The sequence below is a fragment of the Takifugu rubripes genome, chromosome 21 (assembly GCF_901000725.2).
Source record: "Takifugu rubripes chromosome 21, fTakRub1.2, whole genome shotgun sequence".
Classification (NCBI taxonomy): Eukaryota; Metazoa; Chordata; class Actinopteri; order Tetraodontiformes; family Tetraodontidae; genus Takifugu; species Takifugu rubripes.
This window is the reverse complement of record NC_042305.1, coordinates 9,039,319-9,065,097: the sequence shown is the minus strand read 5'-3', so window position 1 is coordinate 9,065,097 and position 25,779 is coordinate 9,039,319. Positions and strand designations below refer to the sequence as shown.

The 25,779-nt window shown below is 49.3% G+C and overlaps 1 protein-coding gene across 4 annotated transcripts; it reads right to left on the bottom strand.

Moving 5' to 3' along the window:
- Positions 1 to 336: 336 nt before the first annotated feature.
- kat6a (K(lysine) acetyltransferase 6A) lies at positions 337 to 23,281 on the bottom strand. 4 transcript variants are annotated; one of them, XM_029829121.1, is made up of 17 exons: positions 22,966 to 23,281; positions 20,302 to 21,650; positions 12,976 to 13,084; positions 11,953 to 12,068; positions 11,446 to 11,527; positions 11,047 to 11,161; positions 10,628 to 10,944; positions 9,934 to 10,046; positions 9,184 to 9,299; positions 8,958 to 9,099; positions 8,360 to 8,521; positions 7,745 to 7,838; positions 7,430 to 7,661; positions 7,059 to 7,254; positions 6,278 to 6,976; positions 5,850 to 6,108; positions 337 to 5,753 (listed from the first exon to the last, which is right to left on the bottom strand). In XM_029829121.1, exons 2-17 carry the CDS (start codon positions 20,962 to 20,964, stop codon positions 2,467 to 2,469), a joined length of 6,702 nt encoding a protein of 2,233 aa, XP_029684981.1. In that variant the 5' UTR covers positions 20,965 to 21,650; positions 22,966 to 23,281; the 3' UTR covers positions 337 to 2,466. The 4 variants fall into 4 exon arrangements, with proteins under 4 accessions (XP_029684981.1, XP_003974605.2, XP_029684980.1 ...); XM_003974556.3 differs by having other exon boundaries at positions 5,850 to 6,111; positions 22,966 to 23,280; XM_029829120.1 differs by having other exon boundaries at positions 5,850 to 6,111; positions 23,053 to 23,280.
- Between the last annotated feature and the right edge of the window lie 2,498 nt (positions 23,282 to 25,779).

The window sequence follows — 25,779 nt, the reverse complement described above, 5'->3', positions numbered from 1 at the left end:
CATGCTTGCAGTATCTATACAGAATATCAGGGATTACATTTACAATTCCGAGCCTGAAGAAACCCCAAACAATTTCTACTTTGCCGATAAAAGATTAGTCTCTTATGTCAAAATTTTAAATTTAACAATTTAACATTTTTCCCCCAACATGGGCTTCTACGGCTGTTCTCCAACGACATCTAGTGGTCTAATGTGGTCATGTGTCACAATTGACAAATTAACAAATTAAACAAGCTATTATAGTACCTGTAGCATTTACACACACACACACACACACACACACACTACCCGCCCCTTTATTATCTTCCCTAATTAGGCATAAAAGGCAATTCCAAATACAAAATAATCAGTTTATTCAAGAAGATTCACCATTTTGAAAATGTACATGATATTTAGCACAATTAAAGCATCTGGAAGCAGTGGATTGAGACAAAGATGGGCTATTACAAAAAGCTCCAGCCAAACATGAATGGCTCAACATAATTTATTTTCATTTTATGTTAAAATGTACAGAGTTCTTTGAAAGTACTTGCTAAGAAAGAAAAAAAAACAAAACAGAATGGAAATGCGAGGACAGAGAAGAGTCGAGGTTGCCGAGCGCATCGACCTTCACTGCGCGCAGCTGTCGCTCCTCTCATTTTGCGTTCTCTCATAGCATACAACGCAACATGTACAATTACAAAGGATACAAAAAGGGAAGCGATATAAACAGACAGAAATATACTGAGCTCCTTTTTACATGCCTCTCAAATGTAAGGAAATCATCCTATACACACACAATAAAAAAAGAAAGAATGCCAAGTGACCTTTAGATATTTGTAATCCTTTTGTTTAAAATAGCATTAATATACTACACAAAGATAGAAAAACTCTAGAGATGAGATGGAATGAAGAGGTTAAAGGCATCTTAAAGTCACTAAAAGTGAGTGGTTATTTTTTAGCTTTTGAAATTCTTAGTAATTATTACCCAAGAGGCGAGCTAGAAAATATGTATTGTTTTTTTTTTTTGTGTTTTCCTGAAACAGAAGTGAAAAATAATGACAGTACCAATATCAATGTCAGAGTTTCCTTTTACATTATAGAAAAAACTGTTTCTCTACAATAGTCAAAAAAGAGCCAGCTTGTGTCATAAAAGAAAGCTGCCCGGGTCTGATAAAATTCAGAAACACAACAAAAAAAAAAAAAAAAAAAAAAAAAAGGTACAGAACAGAACGACACACAAAAAAAGTATCCAATGTCACATCTGGAAGAAAATTCCTCTTTTGTTGTTGAATACTGGATAGTGGAGCATCGCGCTCAACCGCGTCACCCACTCCAAGTCTTCCTCTGTGAGGGCCAAATCGTGCACTAGACCAGCACTTCAGGAAAACCTTCTACACAGGCCAACTTCCTGCTGCCATGGTTCTAGCCAATGGGAGTGCAGTATTTTGCAGAATAGAAAACAAAACAATAATAAACGATACAGTTGACAAGGCAAGACTCTATTGGGTGGCTAACACTTTCAGCAGGGAATCCAGAATCTGGTTCCCCGTGTTTTAGCGGCGTTTCCTACGCCGCTAAAACAGGCTGACGCAGCATGTCGTCTGTCAGTGGAGTGTGTGACAACAGTTAAATGTTTCCTGAGCAGGCCACCAATCAGACGGCTCGCTCGAGTGTGTGTGTCCGGTAATGGGTACCAGAATATTTACATCGAAACGCTTCATAGTGGTGGAAAATAATGCTACTAGCTTTTCCTATGGACACATCGGACAGTAACGTGCTCCCTCCCTTCTGTTGTCTTTTTGGTACATGGTCTCAGAGAACCCGTCGGCCTCCCTCTTCAATTTTCTGGAACTTAAAACGTGTTGTTGATGATCTGGTATTTGTGAGAGCATCTCCAGAATGCCACATATATAAAGACCAAAGCATATGAGAGGTCAGACTGCACATAAGTATTAAAAAAACACAAACAACAAAAATAGGTTTCCATATTATGCTTTAACAAAACATTATTCAGCCTAAAATGTCTTTTTTTTCCCCCATCAAGATAAGGCTTGAAAATCAATGAAAAGATTGTGTGCATGGTTGGATATATTCAGTTTACCACTGTTTGTTCAGCTAATATTTGCAGTTCCGCGGAGAAAGTTAATCCTGTTCTCGTCTTTCTCCGACGTCCCTCGCTTCGCCTGTAGTCCACGCTACAGAAGGGGGTTCTGGGAATGCCTGGTCTGAAGCAGGTCCGTGGGCTCGACCCCTGCCCGGGAACCCAAGTGACTCAGCCCCAAACGCAGCCAGCCGGGAGGGCAAAGGGGGAGGCAAGCCGAAGTAAAAATGGGACAAAATACAAGGTAGGAAAGGAAAACGGGAAAGATCATCTCCACCTCCCACCACCTGCTCACCTAACGCCCGTTATAGACCCGGAGACGGCAAACAGGTGTAATGGACATTTAGAATACAGCGAGTTTTCCATTGTCAGTTCCTGGGTGCTCATCTGCTCATGTACGGCGACTGTTTGGGCACACCGGCGTAGCTGTGATGGGAGGGGCCAGTGTACATCATGTTGCTGTGATGGTTGGGCTGCATAGGCTGCTGAGGGTAACCCTGGCCTCCCATCATGCCCATTTGCATCTGCATAGGGTACTGGGCAGGCTGATTCATGTAAGCGGGGTTGCCGTGGTAACCACTGTTCATCATCGGCTGCGGCATTCGGTAGCCCGCCGACATGGCGTTCAGCGGCGTCATGTTCATGGAATTGTACGGCGCCGGCGTAGGCATGAGGTTGGGCATCATGCCGCGCTGCACCGCCAAGGTGCGCGGCCTGCCCTGCATGGCCACAGCGCCCGAGCTGCGGCCGTAGAGCTGCTGTTGGTGAGGGGCGGGGGCCAGCTGCTGGGTGGCTTTGGAGCGGATGGAAATGTGGCCTTTGACCGTGGCCATCTGACCCTGTAGCCGCTGCGTGTGGGGGGGTCCCAGGCTGATGTTTGTAGTCGGCATGTTGCACGGCAGCTGCAGGGAGCCCAAGTTCATGGTGCCAGAACTCAGGTTCGGGGGTGGGGTCATGGTGGGCTGCCCCTGAGGAAGAGGGGCATGGGGCGACGGCGCCAGTCCGGGATTGGAGAGAGAGACGCTGGTGGCATATGAGGTGACGGAGGCGGAGTGAGAGTAGGGCATGGCGTGGGGGTCCATGATGGTATTGGTGAGTTGCTGGAGTTTGGCCAGGCTGAATGTCGCCGAGGGCTGGGGGTAGCCCCCGGTACTAAAGTCCTGACCCATGCGCTCGTACAAGGCACGGCCCCCTCCCCCGCCTCCACTCTCTGGGATCTCCATGATCATTGGTGTGGAGGCGAAACCATTTCCCATGCTGCACTGGGACAGGGCCTGCTGTTGCTGGGGCGGAGGGGGGGCTGACTGTGGAGGTTGAGGATTCGGGGCCTGTTGCTGCTGGGGCTGGGGAACCTTTTTTTGGGACTGTTGCTGCTGCTGGTTCGTACTTGGCGGCCTCTCAATCACGCCGCAGCTCTGAGGAGATTTGATTCCACAGCTGGGGGTGTTGGACGGCGGTGGGGGCGGCGGGGGCTGGGGAACAGAACTGCCTACGCTTGTGGCTCCTGGTCCCGTTTGCTGGATGAGACTGCAGCTTCCCATGGCCAGCTGTGACCCACCAGTTCCTGTTGTGGACGCGAGGCTAGGTGTCGGGACAAAGGAGCAGCTGTTGGACTGGGAGGACGAGGAGGACGGCGTCGCTGAGCTCGAAGAGGATGAAGATGAAGAAGAGGAAGCTGTGGAAGCTCCAGGAACCACTGTGGCTGACATTCCTCCATTACCACTGTTACAGTTTCCATTGCCCCCACCCATGGTGGAGTCATAGCTGCTGGGGTTGTCGTAATTCTCCGTGGTGCTCTCGATGCTGCCGAGGTCACTAAAGCCGCTGTCCACCACCTGCTGCGAGTGGTCCGACACGGATGGCACGTCCATCATCGGCGAGGTCTCCATGTTCTGCTGAGAAGGAGCGGAGAGAGAACTGGGATGCTCGGGAGTGATCTGGGTGTATCCGCCTCCTGAGCCTCCACCAGCAGCGCCTGCTCCAGTGGGGCCCGGCGTCCCTCCCCTCTGACCCGTCTGCGTGGTGTCTATGATGGTTGAGGACAATCCCGGGCTGTTCACCGAGCGCACAGACTGACTGGGTAGCGGCGGCACCGGCGGATTAGGCAGGGGGCTGCTGTGTTGAGACGCCCCGCACTCCTCTACCAATGTCAGCGCCTCCTCCTCAGCCTCCGCCGTGTGGCTGTAGTTCTGCAAAGTCCGGCAGGCGGCCAGGGTTTCCTCGCAGTCCTGATAGGCTCCGTGGTGCGGCTGGGCCTCAGCCTCATCGTCCTGGGACTCCCCCTGGGTCAGGGACTGTACAGCCTGCATCGTCTCCAAGTCCAGCTCGTTGGAGTGATGGTGGGGGTGGTGCGGGTGACTGAGCTCCTCCTTGAAGTCAGCGTGCTGGTGTGGGTGGGAGTGTGGGTGTGCATGCTGGGGTTCCATCAACAGCGTCACATCCTTGTCCTCCGGGTGCAGCGGCTGGAGTTCAATCGGTTCGGGGGGAGCCGACATGGCCGTCACCGTCTCCACCGCTGCCGCGGCTGCGGCGGACTCCTCTTGCTCCCGGCGTCTCCTCTCCTCCTGCTGCGGATCAACCGAGGCAGGCTGACATTTGGCCTCTTCCTCAGGCTCCTCCTCCTCCTCTTCCTCCTCCTCCTGCTTGCTGACATAATCCCGAGCCACGCTGTTCTCCATGTCTAAAAAAGCCTCTCCACCTTGTGGTTCTTCTTTAACTGGGGGAGAGCTGGCTCGGGAGGCGGGCTCTTCGTCATCATCTTCGTCATCTTCCTCCTCTTCAGATTCCTGGCTCTTTCTCTTCTTGCTGCTGCTGGTGCTCTTGTTCTCCAAGTGTCCATCACCTTCATCATCCGCATCGTGGTCCTCGCTGCGCCTGCTGCCCGAGCCTGGCGTAACCACCACTCGCCGAGTGCTGCCAGTCATGCTGCCACATTCCTCCTCCTCTCTTTCCTCGTCATCGTCGTCTTCCTCCCTGTCAGCCATATCGGTGTCCTGAGGCCGGGACTGTGGGGCCCGGGGCCCCGAGTTGGATAGAGAGGAAGACGGAGAAAGCAGAGGACAAGATGGCGGACGGCTTGGTTTTTCATCATCCCAGGTTCTTTCGGCCTCCTCTTCATCGTCGTCATCATCCAGCTCAGACGTGGGAGCGGGTTTGGGAGCAGGTTGCTGGGGCACACAGAGCGAGCGGTTCTTGGGTGGTCTCCCTCGCCTCTTGGGTATCTTTTGCTCTACAGGTTTGGGGAGATAGTCGTCTTCCTCATCAGAGTCTCTCTGTTTGCTGTCAGTGCTGGTCCTGCACACTCGCTTGCGGTCATCAGCCTGCAGCAGTTGGGGGTCTTTGTTTAGCTTTTCCATCAGCCTCTGTCTGTCCTGCTCCTGCCTCTGAGCTTCCTCCTCCCGCTGTAGGTACCAGCTCCGTGGCTTGCGGCCAGGTTTCATCTTGATTTTTGGAGGTGTGGGATCCTGAGCCTGGCCATCCACAGCTGATCGCTGGATGGCTCCCACACCGGGTGGTTTCCCGGGTCCCCGTTTTTTCCAGTGCAGTGGTTTGCGGCTTTTCCCTTTCGGCCAGCCTTTCTTCTTCTTGACTGGGACCTCGGGGTTAGATGAGAGCATCTCTAAAGGGGCTGCTGGCAGAGCAGCCATTGGCTTTAGTACAGATGTTAACTCTGCAAATAAGATAAATATAAAATACAGGTTAAGTCCAAAGGTTTTATTCAAGAGGCACATCAAAGGAGAAGTTCATTGATTGATATAGTGCTCACCGTCTTCCTCTGAGTCTGTGAGATTGGAATGCCGGCCTCTTTTGGGTGCCGGGTCAGACAGCCTCAGAGCCGAGTGGGCGGAAGAGTAGCGGCGCAGGGGGTGTCCCAGGGGTGTCTCTTCTTCCAGCCGGGGCATCGGCCTCTCTGAGTCCGAGTCTACGAAAGGCTCATCTAAAACTTCTGTGGTTTCAGATATGGTCTCCGTCACCACGCTGCTGTGAGGATGGCTACGCTGGCGAAACCGACGCTTCCTCAGCGGCTTCTGGGCAAAAACGGGATGGGCGATTAGATTTCCTTTTCAACTAACAACAAAACCGAGTTCATGCTCTGATCCAATAACTGCGCATTTAGATGGAAGTCAGAGAGCCACAAAAACAAGGCAAATTACTGCCCTCTAGTGGAGGAGTGAAAAACTGCCAGCTTCTTACCTTGCATTTGAGCCCCATTGCAGGTTTCGTGAGGATGGGTGGAGAGCACGCCCTACTCTCTTCGTCATCTTCTTCATCGTCATCCTCCTCTTCATCGCTGCTTTCAGTGAAGCAGCTATTCCTCACAGGGGACTCATTTAACCTGGAAACCATTGGAAGCTGAGTGAGTCCCTCTCCGTGGGCTTCAGTCAGTCTGGGTTTAGGACCCCTCTTTTTCCTGGGAGGCCGGCCTCTTCGTGTAGGGGCGATGGACTGATGCTTTGACATGTCCAGTGAGTGAAAGGATGAGGACTCAGCTTGTCTGTCCAGAGAGAAAAGAGAAGAAGGGCCACCGAGCGCGCTTATAGATTTCCCCACATCCATTCTCTCCTCGTCGTCGTCATCATCGTCCTCGTCCTCATCTTCGGCTGGGCGCACCTTAGGTGGCCGGCCCACTGGCGTTCTTTCTTTCATCTTTCCCCAAGGCCAGTTTTTGGGTGGACGCCCCCGTGGTCGGCGCTCTCCATTTGCTGGGGCAGAGGGTCGGGATGGCTCGGGCGCCAAGGGTGGACAGCGGATTGGAAGGGATGCTGGAGAGCTTTGGTTGACTGGAAACCCCAAAAAGCCCTTTTGCTCTTCCTCTTCTTCGTCATCCTCTTCCTGCCTCTTTTTCCCTTGGCGCATGTGCCAGGACATCGGTGCCACCTTACTCGGTTTGACCTGTTTTAGTAATATGACATAAATAATTGATCAAAAAGAATATTTTAAAATGAGAGAGAAAAGACTCGGTCAAAGCACGCACCTCCTTGCGGTTGTCTTCCATGTCCTCATCGTCTTCCTCGTTGTCATCATCTCCCTCGGGGTCTGACACCACCGTGTTGGTCACAATGACTGGAGTCCAACGGAGGCACTCGGGGTCGACGTCTAGCTGTCGTGGCCGAGCTTTTAGACGAGCCATGTGATTGTTCACTAGCTTCTCTCGTCGCACCAGAACCAATCTGACAAAACCAGGAATTTCAAGTTAATGAAGGAGTTTGATAATTCAGCTCAATGTTTCAGGATTGTGTTTGGTCATTTTTCTCTCACAAAGTCCTCTTTACACATGCAGAAATATAAAACACCATGTACACCCAACACAAGAGGGAACCCCTTTGCCCAGTTTCCATCTCTGACCTGTCTCCTCGCTGCTCCAGCATGTTGAGGCTGTGCAGGGTGGTGGTGATGTCCTGCGGGCAGATCCCGGTCAGCTTGCTTAGCTGCCGTATTGTGATCTGCCGGTCCTGGACCTCGTGAAGACATTCTAACACAACGCTGCGCCAGTAGGCCATATAGGAGAGCCGGCCCAGGTCTGACAGAGGCTTCTCTGGTGATCCAGGCTGGCCTTCGCGTTTGGACAATAGGTAACCTGGAGGGAGCAAGACACAATGAAACGATGCACATACCAACATCGTTCAAATGTCACATGTTAGCTAAGGCTGGAGCTCTTACTGAAGTCAATGAGAAAGCGTCCGTAGCCCTTGCGCTGATACTGTGGAAGAATCATGATGCATGATACGTTGTATTTCTGTTGACAGTGCTTCTCCTGCAAAACATGGAAAGACGTCCACTCATTTCACCATTAGCATACACATCATGGAGACAGCACCACAGTGCAGGCCTGTGTGGGCGCACAGCAGGGTGTTGATGATGCCACGTCCGCTTGCTAACTGCTGTGTTTTGGCAGCGAGATGGAATGTTAATGGGAGCACCTGCGACTACAAACTCCACAGAGGGGCAACACAGCTCACAGCCCCCCCCCCCCGCATTTATCTGAGGCACAACATCAACATTTGTATGTGTGCAGGAAGGCACCGCTGTGGAGCGACGCCAAAGCATATCAATCTCCCCTAATTTGAATGTTTCCATCTTCTTGTTTATCTTTTGTTCATGCAGTCAGTCTGGCAAATTTGTGCAGACTGAAGAGGGTTCTGTGCACTCACACCAGTAGGAAACATACTCATGCCGGTCTCAGAAAGTGCAAATAAATAGTCATGTAATCAGAATCATTCAATAAAAGGGGAGAATTTTGAAAACTACTTCTTAGTTACATCATTTGAGTTATACCTTGGAGAAGTAGCCGACAAGGTGGCAACCTTTGCTGTCATTCTGGGTGAGGACGTAAAAAAGGAAGGGCTCCACATCATAGTAGAGTGTCTTGTGGTCCAGGAAGAGCTTGGCCAGCAGACACAAGTTCTGACAGTAGATTGTGCTCACGTTCCCATCAACCTGTGATGAATTAGAGCAAAAAAACATCAGCACCTGCCTCCTTTTGTCCAGACATACATGTTTAAACTGCTTTTAAAAGGCTGGGGGACAGAGTGAAGGTGAACAGAGCAGTTCAAGATGATCTCAGCCGTGTCTCCTGAGTCCTGATCAGGCACACAGAAAAGGCTGGAGACAGAAAGAGGAGGGGGGGTTCGGGCTGGCAGCCGGCCAGCTATCTGTGCTGGCCTCTGAGCGAGGAGGAACTGCAGAGCGGGAAAATGGGAGATCTGCAGACAACAATCCTGCTCCTGTGCTATAACCCCCACCATGTATTTTAAATTCATGCAGTAAATATCACCCTGTAAATACCAGCCTGTATTAATCACTTTTAGGGCGATTTTTTTGGGCGATTGACACTAAATCCAAGGAGTTGGCTTTTCACCGTCGGGTCCCTCACCTCAAACACAGAAACATCCTCTTTCCTGTAGATCTCGTTAGCAGGCGGGTGAAACCAGCTGCACTTCTTCATGTGCTGGTAGAGGATACTGCGGCTCTTCATGTAACGGAGACAAAACTCACACAGGTAGAGCTTTGGAAGTCTGGAGAGGAGGGACAAAAGGAGTCAGAAATCAGACCACACAAATGGATTTTATGATCGAAGCATGAACAGAAATCAAATCTACCTGCTGTACTCTTGCGGGTACGGGGATGAATACCATGTCTGAATTTCAAATTTGCCAAACTCGATGACCGACGGACATCGCATCTGGGGATCTGGCGGACCGGTCACCCCAACTTTCTGCGTGGGGTGGAAAGACACAGAAGATCAATAACAAGCTGAAAAGAAGAGTCTCATATAGCCAGTCAAATATAGTCAAAACACAAATACACCCAGTGAAATGAGAAATATTTGCTCTGCTCCGTGTTTACTAAAAGATGAGATGTGCTGTGCCCCTCTCATCCACTCAACCAGCGTGACGGCCCATCAAACAACAGGGGCTGTTTTTAATCCCACCAACTATGAGGAATTTAAATAAAACATTACAGCTTAATTACCCTGCAGTGCAGCTGTTGTCCCACCATTACATCATGCTATTTGCATCTAATAGCCATTTATAACAAAACCTTTGATCCTCACTAAATCAACCGGCGCACTGTCCAACCTTGCATCATGGACGTGGATGGTTTTAATATTCATGTGGAATCAAGCAGCTGCTCCATTGCAAATTAATCGCTCTCCGTGTTGAAATAAAGTCTCTCACAGCTCATTAACTCTCCCACCCACCGACCTCTGAGCCTCTTTTTAACAACACGCTGCTGTTTCTGACCACATGGAGCCGATCCCTCTGCTACATTGATGACATCACGGTACACTGTTCAAAGCCTTCCCTCGGTTTCTGGAATACCAAACCTAGTGATTTTCCAACAAGTACCTGCAATGCCAGCTCCTGGATATGTCTGAACAACTCGATATCTTTTTCCGTCAGGTTCTCATGACCAGGCAGCTTCTCGTCTTCGTCACGCCAGTCACTGCCTTCCTGATTGTCTGAGGATGGAAATCATCGTCGTGATTATGTTACAAAAGGCATGCCTCCCTTTTTATGCTCAACATAATCCTGCTGAAACGGTAAACAGGTAGTTGACAAACATGGGTAAAGATGGAACTCTCTACAAGGATGAGATCCTTTATAACAAAGCTGAATTGACCCTCAAATCCAGACATTTGCAGAGCAGCTGACGCCACACAACAACGAATGGCGCTGAAACTGTCGATAAACTGTGAAAATGACAACCTGCTATTAAGCTTCATTAAAAATTTAGAAAATTATGCCGTGATAAATATTTGAATGCAATGTCGCTGACGTCTCGTTAACGTGGTGCGACTTGCACATTTTGGGTTGTTAACGTTTATAGACCATTTGTACTTTCACCGCCACTTCATTAATAATTGTTGCTGCAGCACTGTGAAGAAGCACAATGGTTTTCTCCCCACACAGTGCAATTACATAATTAATACGGGCACACTGATGTTATTAATGAGATTCGTGCCCACTGTCCCAATGTTACAAACCCATTGCTAAAATTGTCTCGCAAAATGCAAACTTTTAAAAACCCGTCTGTCCTCACCTCCCCTGTCGTCCCCCTCTCCTTTGCGATGGGCTTTCTTTCGAATCCGGCACTGCTCGGAATAGTCCACAACTTCTTGCCGAGCCTTGCGGCCCTCGGGCGACGGCGTGAAGAACTTTGTGAGGGCGTCAATCAGACCCTTGGTCTTGCTGTTAAAGCACAGGCTGCTCTGGGACAGGTCGTCGTCGTCCCGTTGTGAGAACAGCAGCCGGTCGTCGCCGGGGTAACCCTCACAGGACGAGCTGGAGGAAGAGTTGGCTGATGCTGAACGCTTCCGCCGGCCGCGCAGAGCCAACTTTTTGAAGGGCCTCCCAGGCCTACAGAGGAAGGGCGAAAGCAAGTGAGGAGAGCAAAAATATGGCAGTTAGTCACACTGCTGATGCGCAGCAAGACGCCGCTTGCTTCAGGCGTTTCAGTACCTGTTCTTGGGCCGTCCCAGCGGAGCACTGTAGCGCCTTTTGATTTGTGCTGCCTTTTCATGCAAAAGCTCCTTTCCCTTTTTCCTGGGTTGGCAGATTTGACAAATCCACATGCCTGGGAGAAGAAGGAAGAAAGAAAATACAGATTCAGATGAACTGATGTGGATTAGATGAAACAGGCATCGGTGCAGACACCACAATGCTCTGGGTGTATCAAAGACAGGGAGGCATTAGACGCTCCATTGAGAGTCAGAAATCATTAAGGGTGACTATTATATCATCCTCAGTAGCTGCGTCTCTTTGTTATTCTGTAGTCTTCTGGCATAAAACAGATCTGAATTCATGAGAATAGAGCAGATAAAGAGGCAATGAGCCAAATGAGCAATCCTGTTCATTTACCTTTTGGCATTCTTGTTAGAGGTGGATCACAGCACTCCATGTGGAAACCCCGATCACAAGAATCACAAAACAACATGTTTTCCTGTATGCCACACACAATAAACATAAACAAATTAGGGCTATAATGCCTTTCAAACAAATACACATCAATTCTTTTATAAACGATGGTCATGGATCGACGGTCAGCTCGTTCTCATTTCTATAACACTACAAATGAGCACGTTGATGGTGTGGTTGAGTGTTTCCAACCTACCCATTTCCCATCTCTTGCAGCAGGCTGTACATTTCATCTCAACTGTTATGCTCCCCTACAAACATCTGAATAGCAACAATCTCTGGTTTGACAAGTACTAGAGAAAAATCACACTGAGGCTGACTAAAATAGCTCACGCCCGAGACCACAGATATATCTATCGGCGTCTCCATCTCCCATTTAAGCTGAGAGGAGGAGAAGGTTCACAGGCACCGTTACGCCTGTCGGGCCGCCATAGTCGCTCATTCACTCACCGCGTTCTTTCCTTGATCTTGACAGCTGCTGCAAGTCTTGCACTCGATGCACTGCCACCACAGCGCCTTGACTCGCACGGTGAGCTCTGGGGAGAACTTGAGACAGGACGGGTGGCCTGTAAGTAGATCAGCACACAAACACACAACAGAGCGTCAATTTATCTTGGTTTTTGTCTCTTCTGACTGACAGCTATGACCCACTTGTATCCCTGCAGAAGAAGGAAAGGGGGGGGCTTTGCTTGGAACCGAAGGCTGATGTTGAATCAAGCTCCTCATGGTTCCACGAGGAGTGTTCAAACGTACGTGACAGCCTGTCAGAGCAAAGCCTTTGTGAACAAAACAGACCTGTGTGCAGCAGAAGCTCGCTAAAAAATATCAGTAAATGGGTTATAATATTATAATTCTTGGTAGAGAAAAGGTTTCCTTAAAAAAAAAAAAAAAACTGTGTTACAATCTGTGTGTTTATTTTGAGGCCAAACACTTCACTTAGAGTCAAATATAAAATTACCAGTGATATTAGTACTTTAGCTTCAAGGATCAGCTTCAGTTTAAGGAGTAAAAGAGCTGTGAACAGGGAAAATAAAGTGTGATAAATCCAAGTGTGAATGCAGGCTGGAGTGTGATGACTGTACTCAAAAGTCACAGTTTAACAGCAAACTGTGATTCCACATACAAGTGCTTCAAGCACTTAGAGCATCAGTTAGCCTGAGGAGACCACATCAGTGGAAAGATCAGGTCAGGGAGCGGCAGGTTTACAGGAATCTTCACTTTCAGGCCGACTGTCAGTTAAAGGCTTAAGATTTAGAAGAATCTGGAAGAACCAGGGAAAGATTAGGAAACCTCTTAACAATTACACTGGCAGCTCCGCGGTGACTGCCGTGGATTTGTGTTTGTTTTTACAGGAAGCAAAAACAACAAATCTCAAGATTGGACACTAGATTTGATCAGCAACGTGCAGAGTGCCGAGTCGATCTTCCACCGCTGAGGCCGGTTGGACACTAGATGAAACTGAGCGCCACTCACCGCTGTTGCCACAGTCAGCGCAGGAGATGAGCTCCTCTGGCCTCTTGTCGCGGTTCTGCTCCTTGGTTCCGAGGCAGAAACTGCAGATGGGGATGGGCTCTGCCACCGGCTGGAGAGGGAACAGGGGATGGAGGAGGGAGTCAGAACAGCTCGATTAAAAAAAGGAAAACAATCAAATGAGCTGCCACAGTTGGATTAGGAAAAGACAAGTGTAACAACCTCTCGGCAAACTCCTGCAGAGTTTGATAAAGCTTTAACTCTCTTCAGGCTAAAGGCTCTAATACCTGTGGACGACTTCAACATTTTAAAAACATGCAGACATTCAGTTCAAAGGCAACATAAAGCTTTTAATATATCTCACAACCTCAAAAAACATGTCAGCCTTCCTGTGTTTGTGTGCTTAAGATGAAAAATACGACCAGGCAAAAGCCCTGAGGATGGATTATGTCATGGAGGCAGAAGGGGAGGCTAACGCTTAGCATGTTCCTAAAACTTCAAACAGGACTTTTGTGTCAGATAAGGCTGAAAAATCACATCCCTGAAGCACTGCAGGTGCACCACACAGACTCACTCACACTCACACTCTCACACACACACACACACACACACACACACACACACACACACACACACACACACACACACACGGTGTGGGGTGGGAAGGATTCCTTAGATGACAGGGCCTGGAAGCCCTGAGGGGGAAGTGGTTGCCTACTGCTGCTTTGTTTACTGCTGCAAAATTTCCAACAGACATTTCAAACTCTGTCCATAACAGATGATCCTACTCAGGCTGTGATATTTACATCCAACATAAACGCCCTGGACAGAAATAAAATTCAATCGTATCAAAGGCCAGGAGAGTAATCTGTAAAGCCTGGACCAATAGTGGAACTCTGTGGTGACCTTTACGAATCTCCTTCTAAACCCTTAATTTGACAGTGATCTCATTACCGAGTTACACGTAAAAATGAGCCAAGAACAAATTTAAATTGAGGATGAGTGCTGGGTGTGCTGCATCGGTGAACCTTACTGTCGACTTCAGCAGAGAAATCTGACGGTGGTTTTCATGAAAGAAAAAACATTCAGAAATAGAGCAAACGTCCCCCTCCCACAGTACAGCACCATCATCAGAAAAGAATGTAGCACAGCTCAGCCCTGAGAGCCACCCTACATCACCCGACCGCAAACACAGCTACGAGGCCGGAGACAATGTGTAGACATCTGCTGGCCGTCTGCTGGGAGAGGAGGGGAAGCCAGCGTTCAGAGCAGATATCAAAGCTGCTGGAGAAACAAACCACCTTCAGCCAAACCAGCACGGCTGATGTTCACGTAACTCGCCGCTGACGTTAACAAGAGCGGAGGGGAAGAATCGCAACGATCCAAAAACACAGCCCAGCAACAACAGCTAGAATCCAGAATTAAGACCGTTTGTGGCCCACATGAAACCTGACAGAGTGGGAGCAGTGACGGTGAAGAGCAGAGACAGGAAGCCTTTTCCGTTCCATATCCATGTTTAGTTTAATCTGCAGAGATTTCTCTGGACAGCCACTTTCTTTTTGTGCTCAGCAAAGATAAAGTCACAGAACACTCTGGCGAGTACGGCAAACCGTGCACATTAGTGAAGCGAGGGTGAGCTCCAGCAACACAGAGCGATCCATGAATTCTAGTTAACACGGGGGCCAAATTGAATTCATATGAATTAATATGCGATAATGATGCGCATGTGGCTGACTGAAGCCTAAACTGCTCGTGTCTACGTCATTTCCAATGACTTGCGTCTTAGCCCGATGCTAAATAGGAGGAATCTGCATCTGTGGAGCAAAATATCACCCATCACCGCGAAGATGCAGTCAGCTGGTCTCTTCCTTTACATAAGGCATTTTTAAGACTTTAAGATCATTGATAATATCAATAGCGGTCTCTTTTCAGAGAGCAAATCAAATCTATCTCTCCTCACGAGACATTCAAGGCCAACGATTATGATGTGGGTGTTAATATATGCGCTGATTTACATGATAACATGTTGAGAGCAGGTAGAATAAGAGTCACTGCAGATCATGTTTGAGATTTTCTGCAGGACAACAGTGCAAAGAGCCGCAGAGGAAGGAGCATGTCCTGGCACAGAGGAGACAGGGACGAGAGCTTGATTTATTGGGTTCATTTCCTTGTAAGACGCTTTCTCCTGCACGCACACACTCTCTCACACACACACACACGCACGCTCACCCTGCTGCCAGCGCTGGGACTGGGAGAGAGAAACAAAAGGTATAAAGCAGGGAAAGAATTGAGTTAGCGGTGTGCTGGAGAGGGTCGCTGTTAGCAGATAAGCAGAGACATGCAGGGGTCAACGAGGAAGATGGAGCCGCGATGAAGACCGACCAATTCATAAATGCCGTCTCTCACACTCACACACATAAACTACATGTTTACACTGAGTGTTACTGATCAGCCGTTTCAATGAATAAGGATCCTTAGTGCCAGTGGATCAAAGGATTTCCATCCTTGGAAGTGTTACTACATTTTAATGAGTTTATACCTGGTGGTAGAAATTAATATATTGTCACAACAGCGGAGGAATGGCAAGAAGGAGGAAGGAGCAGTGTGTGAATTAGGGAGCGGAGGGATGAAAATGTTAACCTGGAGGGAAAGACGGGGAGAAAAAAAGGAGAAAACCTGCAGCAGCCGTCCTCCGAGCAGCCTGCATGCGACCAACACCTCAATCATTCCTGACGTTTAACCCCTTCGCTGCAGCGGCCGGCCAACCGTTGCAGCTCGCCCTTTGAGCACTCGAGTCAACGCACACTGAGAGCGAGCCAGCCAGCCTCCTACACTCACACCCAGTGTGTAGTGAGATGTACAGTATGTTTCACTGAGGCTTCAGTTACTGGCTGCCGCTGTAAATGAATCCCTGCTAGATACAAAATAATGAAAGCCTAATCCTGCCTTCATGACAGGGATATTTGGAGCTCCGAAACGAAATCCTCAAATTCCTCCCAAGAGATGTTTTTTCCTCTCTCTGTGTCATTCTTTTCTACCTCCTCCAACACCGGCTGCCGGGGCTGTTCGCGCCACAGCGGCGCTCCAGAAATGTCTCACGTTGCCTGTCGTGGCCAGCATGTGTGTGTGTGTGTGTGCGTGCCTGTTCTATTTTAAGCGCGCTTCTTCGATCCTGACGAGATGGATCCAGAAACAAAATGCAGGTCGGAGCCAAAGAGACACGCCTTGTGGCAACTGTTAGCATCCCTGTAGCAACGGCTGGTTGGAACGTCCGTGCAAACAACGCAAACACGTCTTACAGGCTTCTGTATCAACGCGAACACGCCCACCTGTGTCTCCTGGGTCGCCCGTGCACGAGATTCAAACACGCACTCCGAGTGCTGCGGATTTGCGTGCCAGCAACCAGCCGCACGCCTCATTCTTTAACAGTTACCATTAAAACCAGAGGAGGGTCACGGTCAAGCACCGGCATTTGTTATGAAAAGACTGGAACAATAAAAGGAAAAAGGAGAAGGAGGGGTGGGAGAAAGGATAAACGACAAATTTGGAAAACACTACCGCTGTCCTTGTCTTCACTCAAGGATCTCATTAAAATGGATCTCAACCACCTCCCCACTCCTGTAGCGGCTCCCACCTCCAACAAGCCCATTGATCACTCTTAAAGGACAAACAGAGAAGCAGCGAAGAAACACAAACATGTGTGAACCGTTCATTTAGTCATGAGACCCCTCTGGACCGGGTCACATGGGACGGCCCCTGATATATTAGAGTGCGCAACACACACGCCAGCAGAGCTGTTCGAGCACCAGCAGACAAGAGGACAGCACCTTCTCTGTCCCACTAGCCTAGAAAGGAACGGTGCACACGTCTTTGCCTGGTTCCTCCAACTCGCCCTCCCATAATTCCCCGCGAGGAACCAAGCTGAGGAGCACAAACGTAAAAAGCACAGCGTGAAACTGGCTGTGCTCCAACCGTCACCGCCACGGCGGATCGGCAGGTGTTGAAGTTGAATTTAGCCATAATCCCGTGCAGCCAAACGCGGTTCACATCACTCATCGGTGAACTTCAGAGAACTGCTCCCTCTCGCTCGGTCGCCAACGGCGTTGCTGCGGGGTCATTAGCTGGGAGCATCTGCCCCACGCCACCAAGGCTAGCCAAGCTTCAGGACTCTGCATGCACTACAGTCTTCCCTGGAGCACAGCTACTCTTCCATAAAGGTGGGATGCTTTCAAGAGGAAACACCCCCGAAAACTCAGCCGTCAAACGGCGAATGGATCTACAACAACATTCCACTGTCCGGCAATTGTTTGCGCGCCAGCCTCCCAAATACACAGGGGTAATTCTCTATTTTTAGACAACAAATGTAATTTTGAACTGGCCTTTTCAGATGCCATTAAGAGTGAGTGCAGCACATTTGCTGCATGCACGTGTTTGATGGAGTGAAAACAAGTCCATTTCATCGTCCTTTTGGACCTGCCAAAAGTGTCATTTCTGGAGTGCTGCTTGATCTTTTGGTGAACAGAAAGTTGCAAATCCCTCATACTGTTTTATTTTCCTCATATTGAAGACAGGTGTGCAGCGATGGTGCTCTTACAATCCAGCAGCCTCGTTTATCTTCGAAGATAAAGCGCCTCCGGCTGCTGTTCGTAATGAAAAACACTTTTTATTTTAATCTGACATGTCAGTCGCTGCAGCTGTCAAGACGTAGACCGCAGTGCTTTATGGGCTTTCTCCTTGACCTTGTGACACGCAGCCATTTTTAAATGATGTTTTGGACATTTTTGGAGGGAAAAGGAGACGAAACAGAAGAAGCTGGAGGAGAAAATACAGTTTTTAATCTGTGTGAAGTGACCCTTTTAGTTCTCGATTTCCCTGCAGGTTCTAAATGTCAAACGTGTCTGCGGTGACAAGCATGAAACGGGTGGCACCAGAGAACAGAACAAACTTCTATGTTTTTGGGTCAGATTCTGATTCTCTTTTTCCATTTTTTAATCCATTTCTGTATAAAATGTCAGGAAACTGACTCAGTCTTCCCCGGTGATGCGTTCCGCTGATGTGTGCGCCGAGGTCGTGATGGGACGAGTCAAAATCAAATTTTGAATTAAATTAAAGGATCACATGGGAGTCAGGCAGTTTTTTCATTATGTGTTAATTACAGTATGGTGGATTTCAGAGGGACGGCAGAAGAGGCTGACTAACATCTGAAACAGAGCCCAGGGAGACCAATTCATGCTGCCCAACAATATTTCCCCAGCATTCTTGTGGCCTACCCTAACCCAGTAATCATTTCTATCCAGTAACCATGCAGCATCCCAAATATAGGATCTATTACTGATGCGTTCCAAAGGTGGATCAGGGCGGATCCGATAAACTCCCATTAACTTCGTTGTGTTCACATCGCCCATTCGAACCGACTAATAACCCGTAGTGCCAACGGTGGCCGCTTTAAAGGTCAGCGGGAGATCACAATAAGCGTGACACAACTGCGCACGTGTTTCTCGGAGATTTTCACACGTCCTCGCCATGACACCGGGCGCCAACCTGGAGAACTCTGGTTCACCCCGCTCCAGCTGTTGAGGAGAGGGCAACCTCGGGGCAGAGAGATCGCGCCTGCCTATTAAGACGGGATGAAACGCACACAAACACACAACCTGCACACAGACGTACACACAAAAGCTTAGCATCAAGCTCGTCCCATCTAATGGCCACAGCCTCCTACTAAGGGGCGCTCAGGGAGGCAATGAGGTTTGCCATCATATATCCGTGACCCCGGGTTGACTCCACTCCCCCATTCACCTCCCCCCTCATGACCTGGCAATGGTACCCTATTAGGGTGAGACGGGGGAGACAGAAATAGAGACTGGAATCACGTTTGAATGGAGCACTCTGACACAAACACCAGCACGTTGACCACACAAATCTCTTCAGAATGGGGTCAAAGCCGGTGCTCACCCATTTGTTTTGTTTCCCGCCACCCCCCACCCCCCTTCCCACCCTGCTTTTACACACTCTCACATTGATAATCATTCACAACAACATGCCAATGAAGCATGGTCAGACAAGGGTGACTGAGCGGAGTAATGCTGAAGTCAGTGAACAGACTTCTGTGACAGCAACTCGCTGAACCCGATCCACGCCTTAAGACAAGACGTAAAATCCACCGACGCCTCATATTCACTTACGGTTTCACAGGAAATGTCACACACCAATACTTTCTGATTAACAGGGTGGCAGTTTCCAGCAATGGGGGTCTTTTGCTGAGCTCTGCAGGGGTTTGTTGGTTGTTCGGACGACTTCATGCAGCCAAGCAGGTCACTGTCACACCACAGCCATCTGAGCAAGCCTATAGAGTCTATAGAGTCAACCAGCCAGTCAGTTTAACACCGCTGCTGTAAAGTGTACCTAAAATAAAACACAGCATATTCAAAGAACCAGACAGGAAATGTAATTGAATACGAGTGTAGCTTGAAGATTCCGATAGAATCAGGCCATTGTGCTGCGCGTTTATTTACAAGTGCGTGGTTAAAAACATGCTTTGGATGTCTGCAGGCACGCTGAACAGATTCGTAAAGGTGTGTGTGTGTGTGTCTGCATGTGAGCACGTCCTCCGTCTGTGTTTATGTCTGTTTCTTGGTTCCATATCTGCGTGTACGAATGTCCGTAGCCCTTAAAAGCAGAGGGTAGAAGCCGGCTGCTCTCTGTGATCAGGTTACAGGAGTGGGTGTGTTCCCACTCTCCTCTGTCGCCTGCATGTCTGCCTCTCCCTCTTTTTTCTCTGCCTCTCTCCTCCTGGTTAAAAGAGAGCCTGTAAGTTTGCGTCATGCAGGCCTCTTCCTGTGGCACCACAACACACCGCCTCTCCTCCGCTCTACTCTTTTTCTCTGCCTTTCTTCTGCCCATCTTCTGCTACGGAGCAGTCCTGCAGCTGGTCCACACACCCTGTCGGAAGCTGAGGACCAGGTGACCATTACTGCCCGTGACCTTGTGCACCATTTAAAAAAAATCCCCAAAAATCAGGAGCCCACCGGCAGCCCACCCAGCATCACTCTGCACCTGCTGGTCTGTGACACAACACACACCTCAGGATCTGCTGCCCACGTCCATTGAAGCAAACAAAAGAAGGCTTCTTCTCTAATAAGTGGGACAAACTACCATGTAAACCAATTAAACCAGTGTAAACAACACAAGTGCCGGACAGTCCCACAGCAGAAGTCCTCGCTGAGCTGCTGAAATTAAACTTTTTATATCATTCCACAATTCTAGAGCACGTCTGAACACTTGAGGACACTTTTTTCTCCTTTATAGAGGAGGTGCGTGCAAAGATTGTACCTTGTCTTTTTCGTGGGGCAACAACCGTACTGGTGGCAGTGAATCCAGCGACACTGGTCCAGTCCCGTCATCCACCGAGCTGCTCCGGCTGACGAGCTGGAACAGCAGCCCCTGCTTGACGACGCGTCCGTGGGCCACGGCCCTCTTCAGGGCCACCCTCAGCTGCTGGTGGAAGATGCCAGGGCCCATGGAGCCGCTGCCTGAGAGGTAGGCCGCCACGTCTGCCTGACACTTCAGGAAGCGCTCAATGTTCTTTAAGCCGGATCCGCCCGGCTCGTGGAGCCCCTCAAGGGCTCGCTTGATTAGCTTGTTCCAGTCAAGTCCTGGTTTCTTCCCTGAATGGGAGTGAGTGCTTCCGCCGGCACTGCTGCTGCCGCTGCCACCTCCGCCGGTGCTGCCGCTCCCTTTGGCCTTGGCCAGAGCCACGCGCCCGGGGTTATCGGGGTCCTTATAGGAGTTGAGACCTTTGTTGGTGACCTTAAGGATCGTGCCGTCCTTCACGCTGAGCTCCAACTGCTCCAGGACCGTTTTGCGGTCCAGGCCATGAGACATGGACACGGCATTGCAAATGCGTTCCTCCGACGGCCGCTGCTTCTGCTTTTTTATCTTCCTGATGGCCTCCAGGATCCATTGAGTATACGTCGGATTGGCCAGTTTCACCATGGCTGCGGTCTGAGTGGGCGCAGTGGCTCCGTGGCCTCACTGCTCGCCACACGGAAAAGGGAGTGTAAGCCCAGGAAACACGTGGCCTGCGCCGTAGCGCCGCCGACTCCCCTCTTTGCCCTCTATCTACTGACTATCCCTTGTCCTGGGGTCGCACTGAGAGTCCCTCAGAAGCCGAGTATGAACAGCACGGTAAGGAACAGCCGACCATAGCACAAATCCCGTGAGCCAAACCTCCACCTGGCAAAGATGTGTCTACCCGGCACCCACCCCTCGCCAGAGAAGCCCCCTGGCGAGAAGCAGGGCGAGTGGAGAGCGTCGGGATGGAACGGGTTTATCAGCCGCCTAAATTCCCACGGCGCACAATTTCGGGGGGAAAGGGCCGTCGAAAATACAGAAGGATACTTTCCACGGTCTCTTAAAAATAAAACACACCTATAGTGATCTAAAGAATCAGTTCATTCAGCTTCTTGTCCGTGATGTTCTCAGCAAAAAAAAAAAAAAAAGACCGTTCGCAGTAGTCCCCAAGTTGGGAAGTAAGCGTTTGAATATGTGGATGTATTTCTCTCTCGTGCACTCCTCTCTTCAAGTAATCTGGGATTCCTTGACGTTGGATGACAGATTTTACAGCCGGGAACAGGACGGTGACCCGACGCCACCTATATGCCTTTGGTAGCTGAGAAACCCTGCACAAAAGGAGAAACAGACACAAATGTTAGTTCTTGTTTTAAACGCTTCTCTGGATATAGGGACAAACTTAAGGACCCAAATATGTTCACATGCATCCTGGTACTAAAGGGCAGACGACTGTCCCTTTCCCCGTAGACATAACATTCCACAAATGGGACAGTCACAAGATAACAAAGCTGAAACAGTGAGGAGCGGGATCATTTACGTAAACAAGCATGTATTTTGGAAATTACACAGCAATCCAAGACGTTTTGCCAACACAGACATTATCACACCAGCATGGACGGCCCATAGGCTTAAAGATGACACAAGGTGTCACATAAGTACAGAAATTAAGAGCTCTATCAAGTGTAAACATCTAGCAAAATAACGCAATAGCAGGTGACCATGAGGCTAAGTGTAACATAACGCACTGTGGTTGCTAACATAAACACGATGCAGTCAAAACACAGACTATTTGCAAACATTAGCCGGGGGGGGGTAGCTTTACAAAAAAATAAATCTCAGCTACATAAATCATCTACCGTGTAGCCGTCGTGCTGTTTACTCAAACTGGTGTGATATCAGACAGCCAGGTATTTGACAACAAGCCTTCCCGCTAACAGCTGTTGTTTAGCAGGCTAACACTGGGGGATAGCTAATGAGCTAACGTTACGATTATGTTACTAACGCTGCTCGCTAACTCCAAATGTAAACAGCAAGAAACAATACAATGGCCCGCGCCTTGCCTCCTCTTTTCCTACCGACGCTCCGACGGGGGGGGGAGAGAAAAATCAAACCACCGCTCTACGACAGCCGTAAATAATAATGTCGTTCTGAATGTCATTTTGTCGTTAACCTGAGACGACGGCCTTCCAAACGGCACAATGCAACTTACAGACACCGTCTCGGTTAGCAAGCAAGTGCAAAGATCCGGATGTAACGGCCGCAGATTTGGGAATATCTAATCTTGGGCGCCCTCCTTCTCGATCTCCGGGCCAGGAGAGAACCTCTGCGCGCTCCACCTCGCTTACTTCCTCCCTCCAACAACCGCCCTCCCACGTAGCGCTTCAGCCTGCGGTGCAGTGAAGGCAAGGCCGCTGGAGCGGAGCAGCTAGGCCTCGGCTGCCCCCCCCCCGCTTCCTACTACCCCCCCCACCCTCCCACCCACCTCCGCGATCACCATCCCTCCGTACCCCGCTCTCCCTCTCCCTCTCGCGGTTCCCCCGAAAGCCTGAGCTGGTCCGGTTCTGGTTTGCCAGAGCTCGGGTAAAGGAGACCGCGCGTCTAAAAACACCGCACGCCCCCGATTCGGCTTCCGCCGCTACTCACCGGGATCCCGTGCCGAGGCGCCGAAAAGAAGGTGCCAAAACCGTGCGGAACGGAGACAACAACAAGCCTAAAAATGCAGCCACAGACCAGAGGCTCTGGAGCCGACGCCATCTTTGAGTGAAACAGGAGCGAGGCTGGTGGGGGAGGGGGGACCAGCGGACCGTCAGGCAGGGCCAAGGGACCGTCTGCGTGGTTCGAGGCGAAGATCCAGGGGAAGGAAAATTCACTGCAAGGCGCGGGGGGCGAGGGGCGGAGGTGTGCTGTTGCTATGAGAGGGGTGTGGATATTGCTGGAACACATGAAGTGGAAGAAAGGGACAGATGGTAGTGGTGTTGGAGGAAAGGGGGAGGAACGCGTAGAGGAGGTGCTCTCGCCTTCTCTGCTGTACACCAGCGGAGAGGGGGAACTAAGGGAGCGTCCACATTTTATCCAGCTGTTGTGAAAATAAGAAAGAAAAAGCCAGTGAGCGCGCCTTCACGTTAGAGGGTATTTAAAGATCAAACCCCGCCACACTGCAGTATTTCATAGCTGCTGTGTGTTTTGGGGGATGAAATTGGGGAGACGAGTCGCACAGATCTGGGCCCCGGGTGACGATCGCAGGTTGTTCCTCCTTGGATTAGATAAGGCGTGTTATTATCTGTGTGTGCGGGGGGTTCGCGGATGCAGCGAACATCATTCCATGAAACAGGGTTATCCTTCCACCAGGAAGAAAATCAGCATGTCAAATGACTGCAGCGGCTCCGCTTTACATTTGATTGATGAGTAGCTGTGAGAAACTTTTCCCTGTGATTTGTGTTTGGAAAAGGATCCTCGCAGCTCACAGTGTAATAACGGAGGTTCTGCATAAACCGAGTTATATTTGGAGTGTGGACTTAAATAAGCCTGATTGGATCAGGTTCAAGATCTGATAACGTGCCTGCAAAATGTGTTTTCTGCTTCAATTTCAGCATCTAAGGCAGGTTCCAATGCGTGTCTACATTCTGCTGGCCATTTTGTTTTTCTTTTTTATTGCAAGCTGATGCAGAAAACTCCCAGAGTGGAGATTAAATTATCTGCAGCTTTGTGTAAACTGGCGTGCACGGTTCAGTCCTCAGAGACAGATTATTGAGTCTTCCAGGGAGCAATTAGGCTGGAGTTTTCCCATGTTGGAGGTGCTGCGTGAGAGCATGAAGCGCTGTCAGCAGCGTGGTGGTCAAATAAAGCTGCTAAGGTCACCCTTTCATGGCTGTGAGCCTCACACTTCTTCAGGGATGGATAAATAACACTCTGGCCACACGGCACTAATTACAATTAACAGAAGTGTTATTACACAGATCAAAAGTGTGAAGCGTGATTGCTGTTAGCATACCTCCCGAGGCCTCACATGTTACATTAGCGTGTACAGTAGGCCGGCTAACAGATGGACAGTATGCAGGGAAAGCTTGTTCCACATCCATCGTTCCTCAGACATAAATTAATAATGTTGCGTGCTATAATGCACTGCAGAGGCCATGTTAGGCAATTCAGAACAAGGTCAGCCAGTTAACAGGTGCCGTGCACAGCGGAGGAGAGCCTTACAACTGTCATCAGCTGACAAATCTGTTGATTTTTGATTAGAAAAGGTGACAATTAAAAGACTTTTAATTATTCCTAGAGGGCCGACAATTTCTGCATTAAACACATAATATTTCTTCTCTTTTACAAGATGTTGTGAATTATTTATAGGAGCCCATTATTGTCAGAGGGAAGAAAAAGCTGTCGTGTTTGTGATAACCTCCTGCCCGAGTTGCTGGGCGTTACGACACCTTTGGATTAGCAGCATGTAATCCCACATAAACCACAAGTTTGTCGTTTTAGTACCAAATAAATCAATTAGGGTTTTTTTTTTCTTTCATAAAACTGTTTTAGTATCATTTATTGTCATTTTATGGATTAATAAACAATGCACTTTTCCTTTCTTTAATTTGTATTTGAACTTTTTAACCAATATTTACATTCTGTGTTCTGTATCTGCTGGACTGAATCTGTAGTGTCACAAATTCCATCTACAAACAAATGTTTCCATCCGGGACCTTTGGTTGATATTCTGGTGGACACGTAATCCTTATCTTCCTTTCAGCACCATAATCCCTTCTTCCTTTAATTTCTATTCACTGAGCATCCACCTGCTTGGGGACCTCGGCCCCCTCCAAGCTGCCCTGTCCACCTGCCCCCTGAAGCCCCCCTAAATCTCTCTCTCTCACACACAGACACACACACACACACACACACTGCCCCTTGCACTTGATACCCCCGCCCACCCCCGGCTGCTTGCTCAGCTTAACTTCCTCCTGCTGTCTCAGATGGAGGAACTGACACAACCTTCATCCACAACCTTCAGTCCTCGTCACCACTGTTAGCTTCACAGACCCATAATAACAGTGTCATGATCTGGCTGTAGGAAACAGACCATAAACAGTGTGTTTTACAGCTTCCCCCCACTGCCGCTGAGAGAACATATCAAATACCACGACCAGGACTCTCTCCCAGTTACACATCTATCTCTGCACCGCCGTCGGCAGGCCGGTCCACACCAGCTTTTATGGGGGAGCTCTCCTCACGTCCAAGTTCAAGCCGCTACTTTTACACCGTCCCATGGATTCGACGCCTTCAATATTGGCGTCCTTGTTGACGCCGCCTGTCTGACTTCCTGTTTTGTTCCTTGATCAGCAGAATGCTGCGCTCACATTTCTACTCAGCGTCCAGAGCAGTTTTTTTTTTTTTTTATTATCTGTGTTAAACTAGCGGGTTTCCTGCTGCGGCTGGCGGGCTGCCAAACCCCAACCAACCCATCGC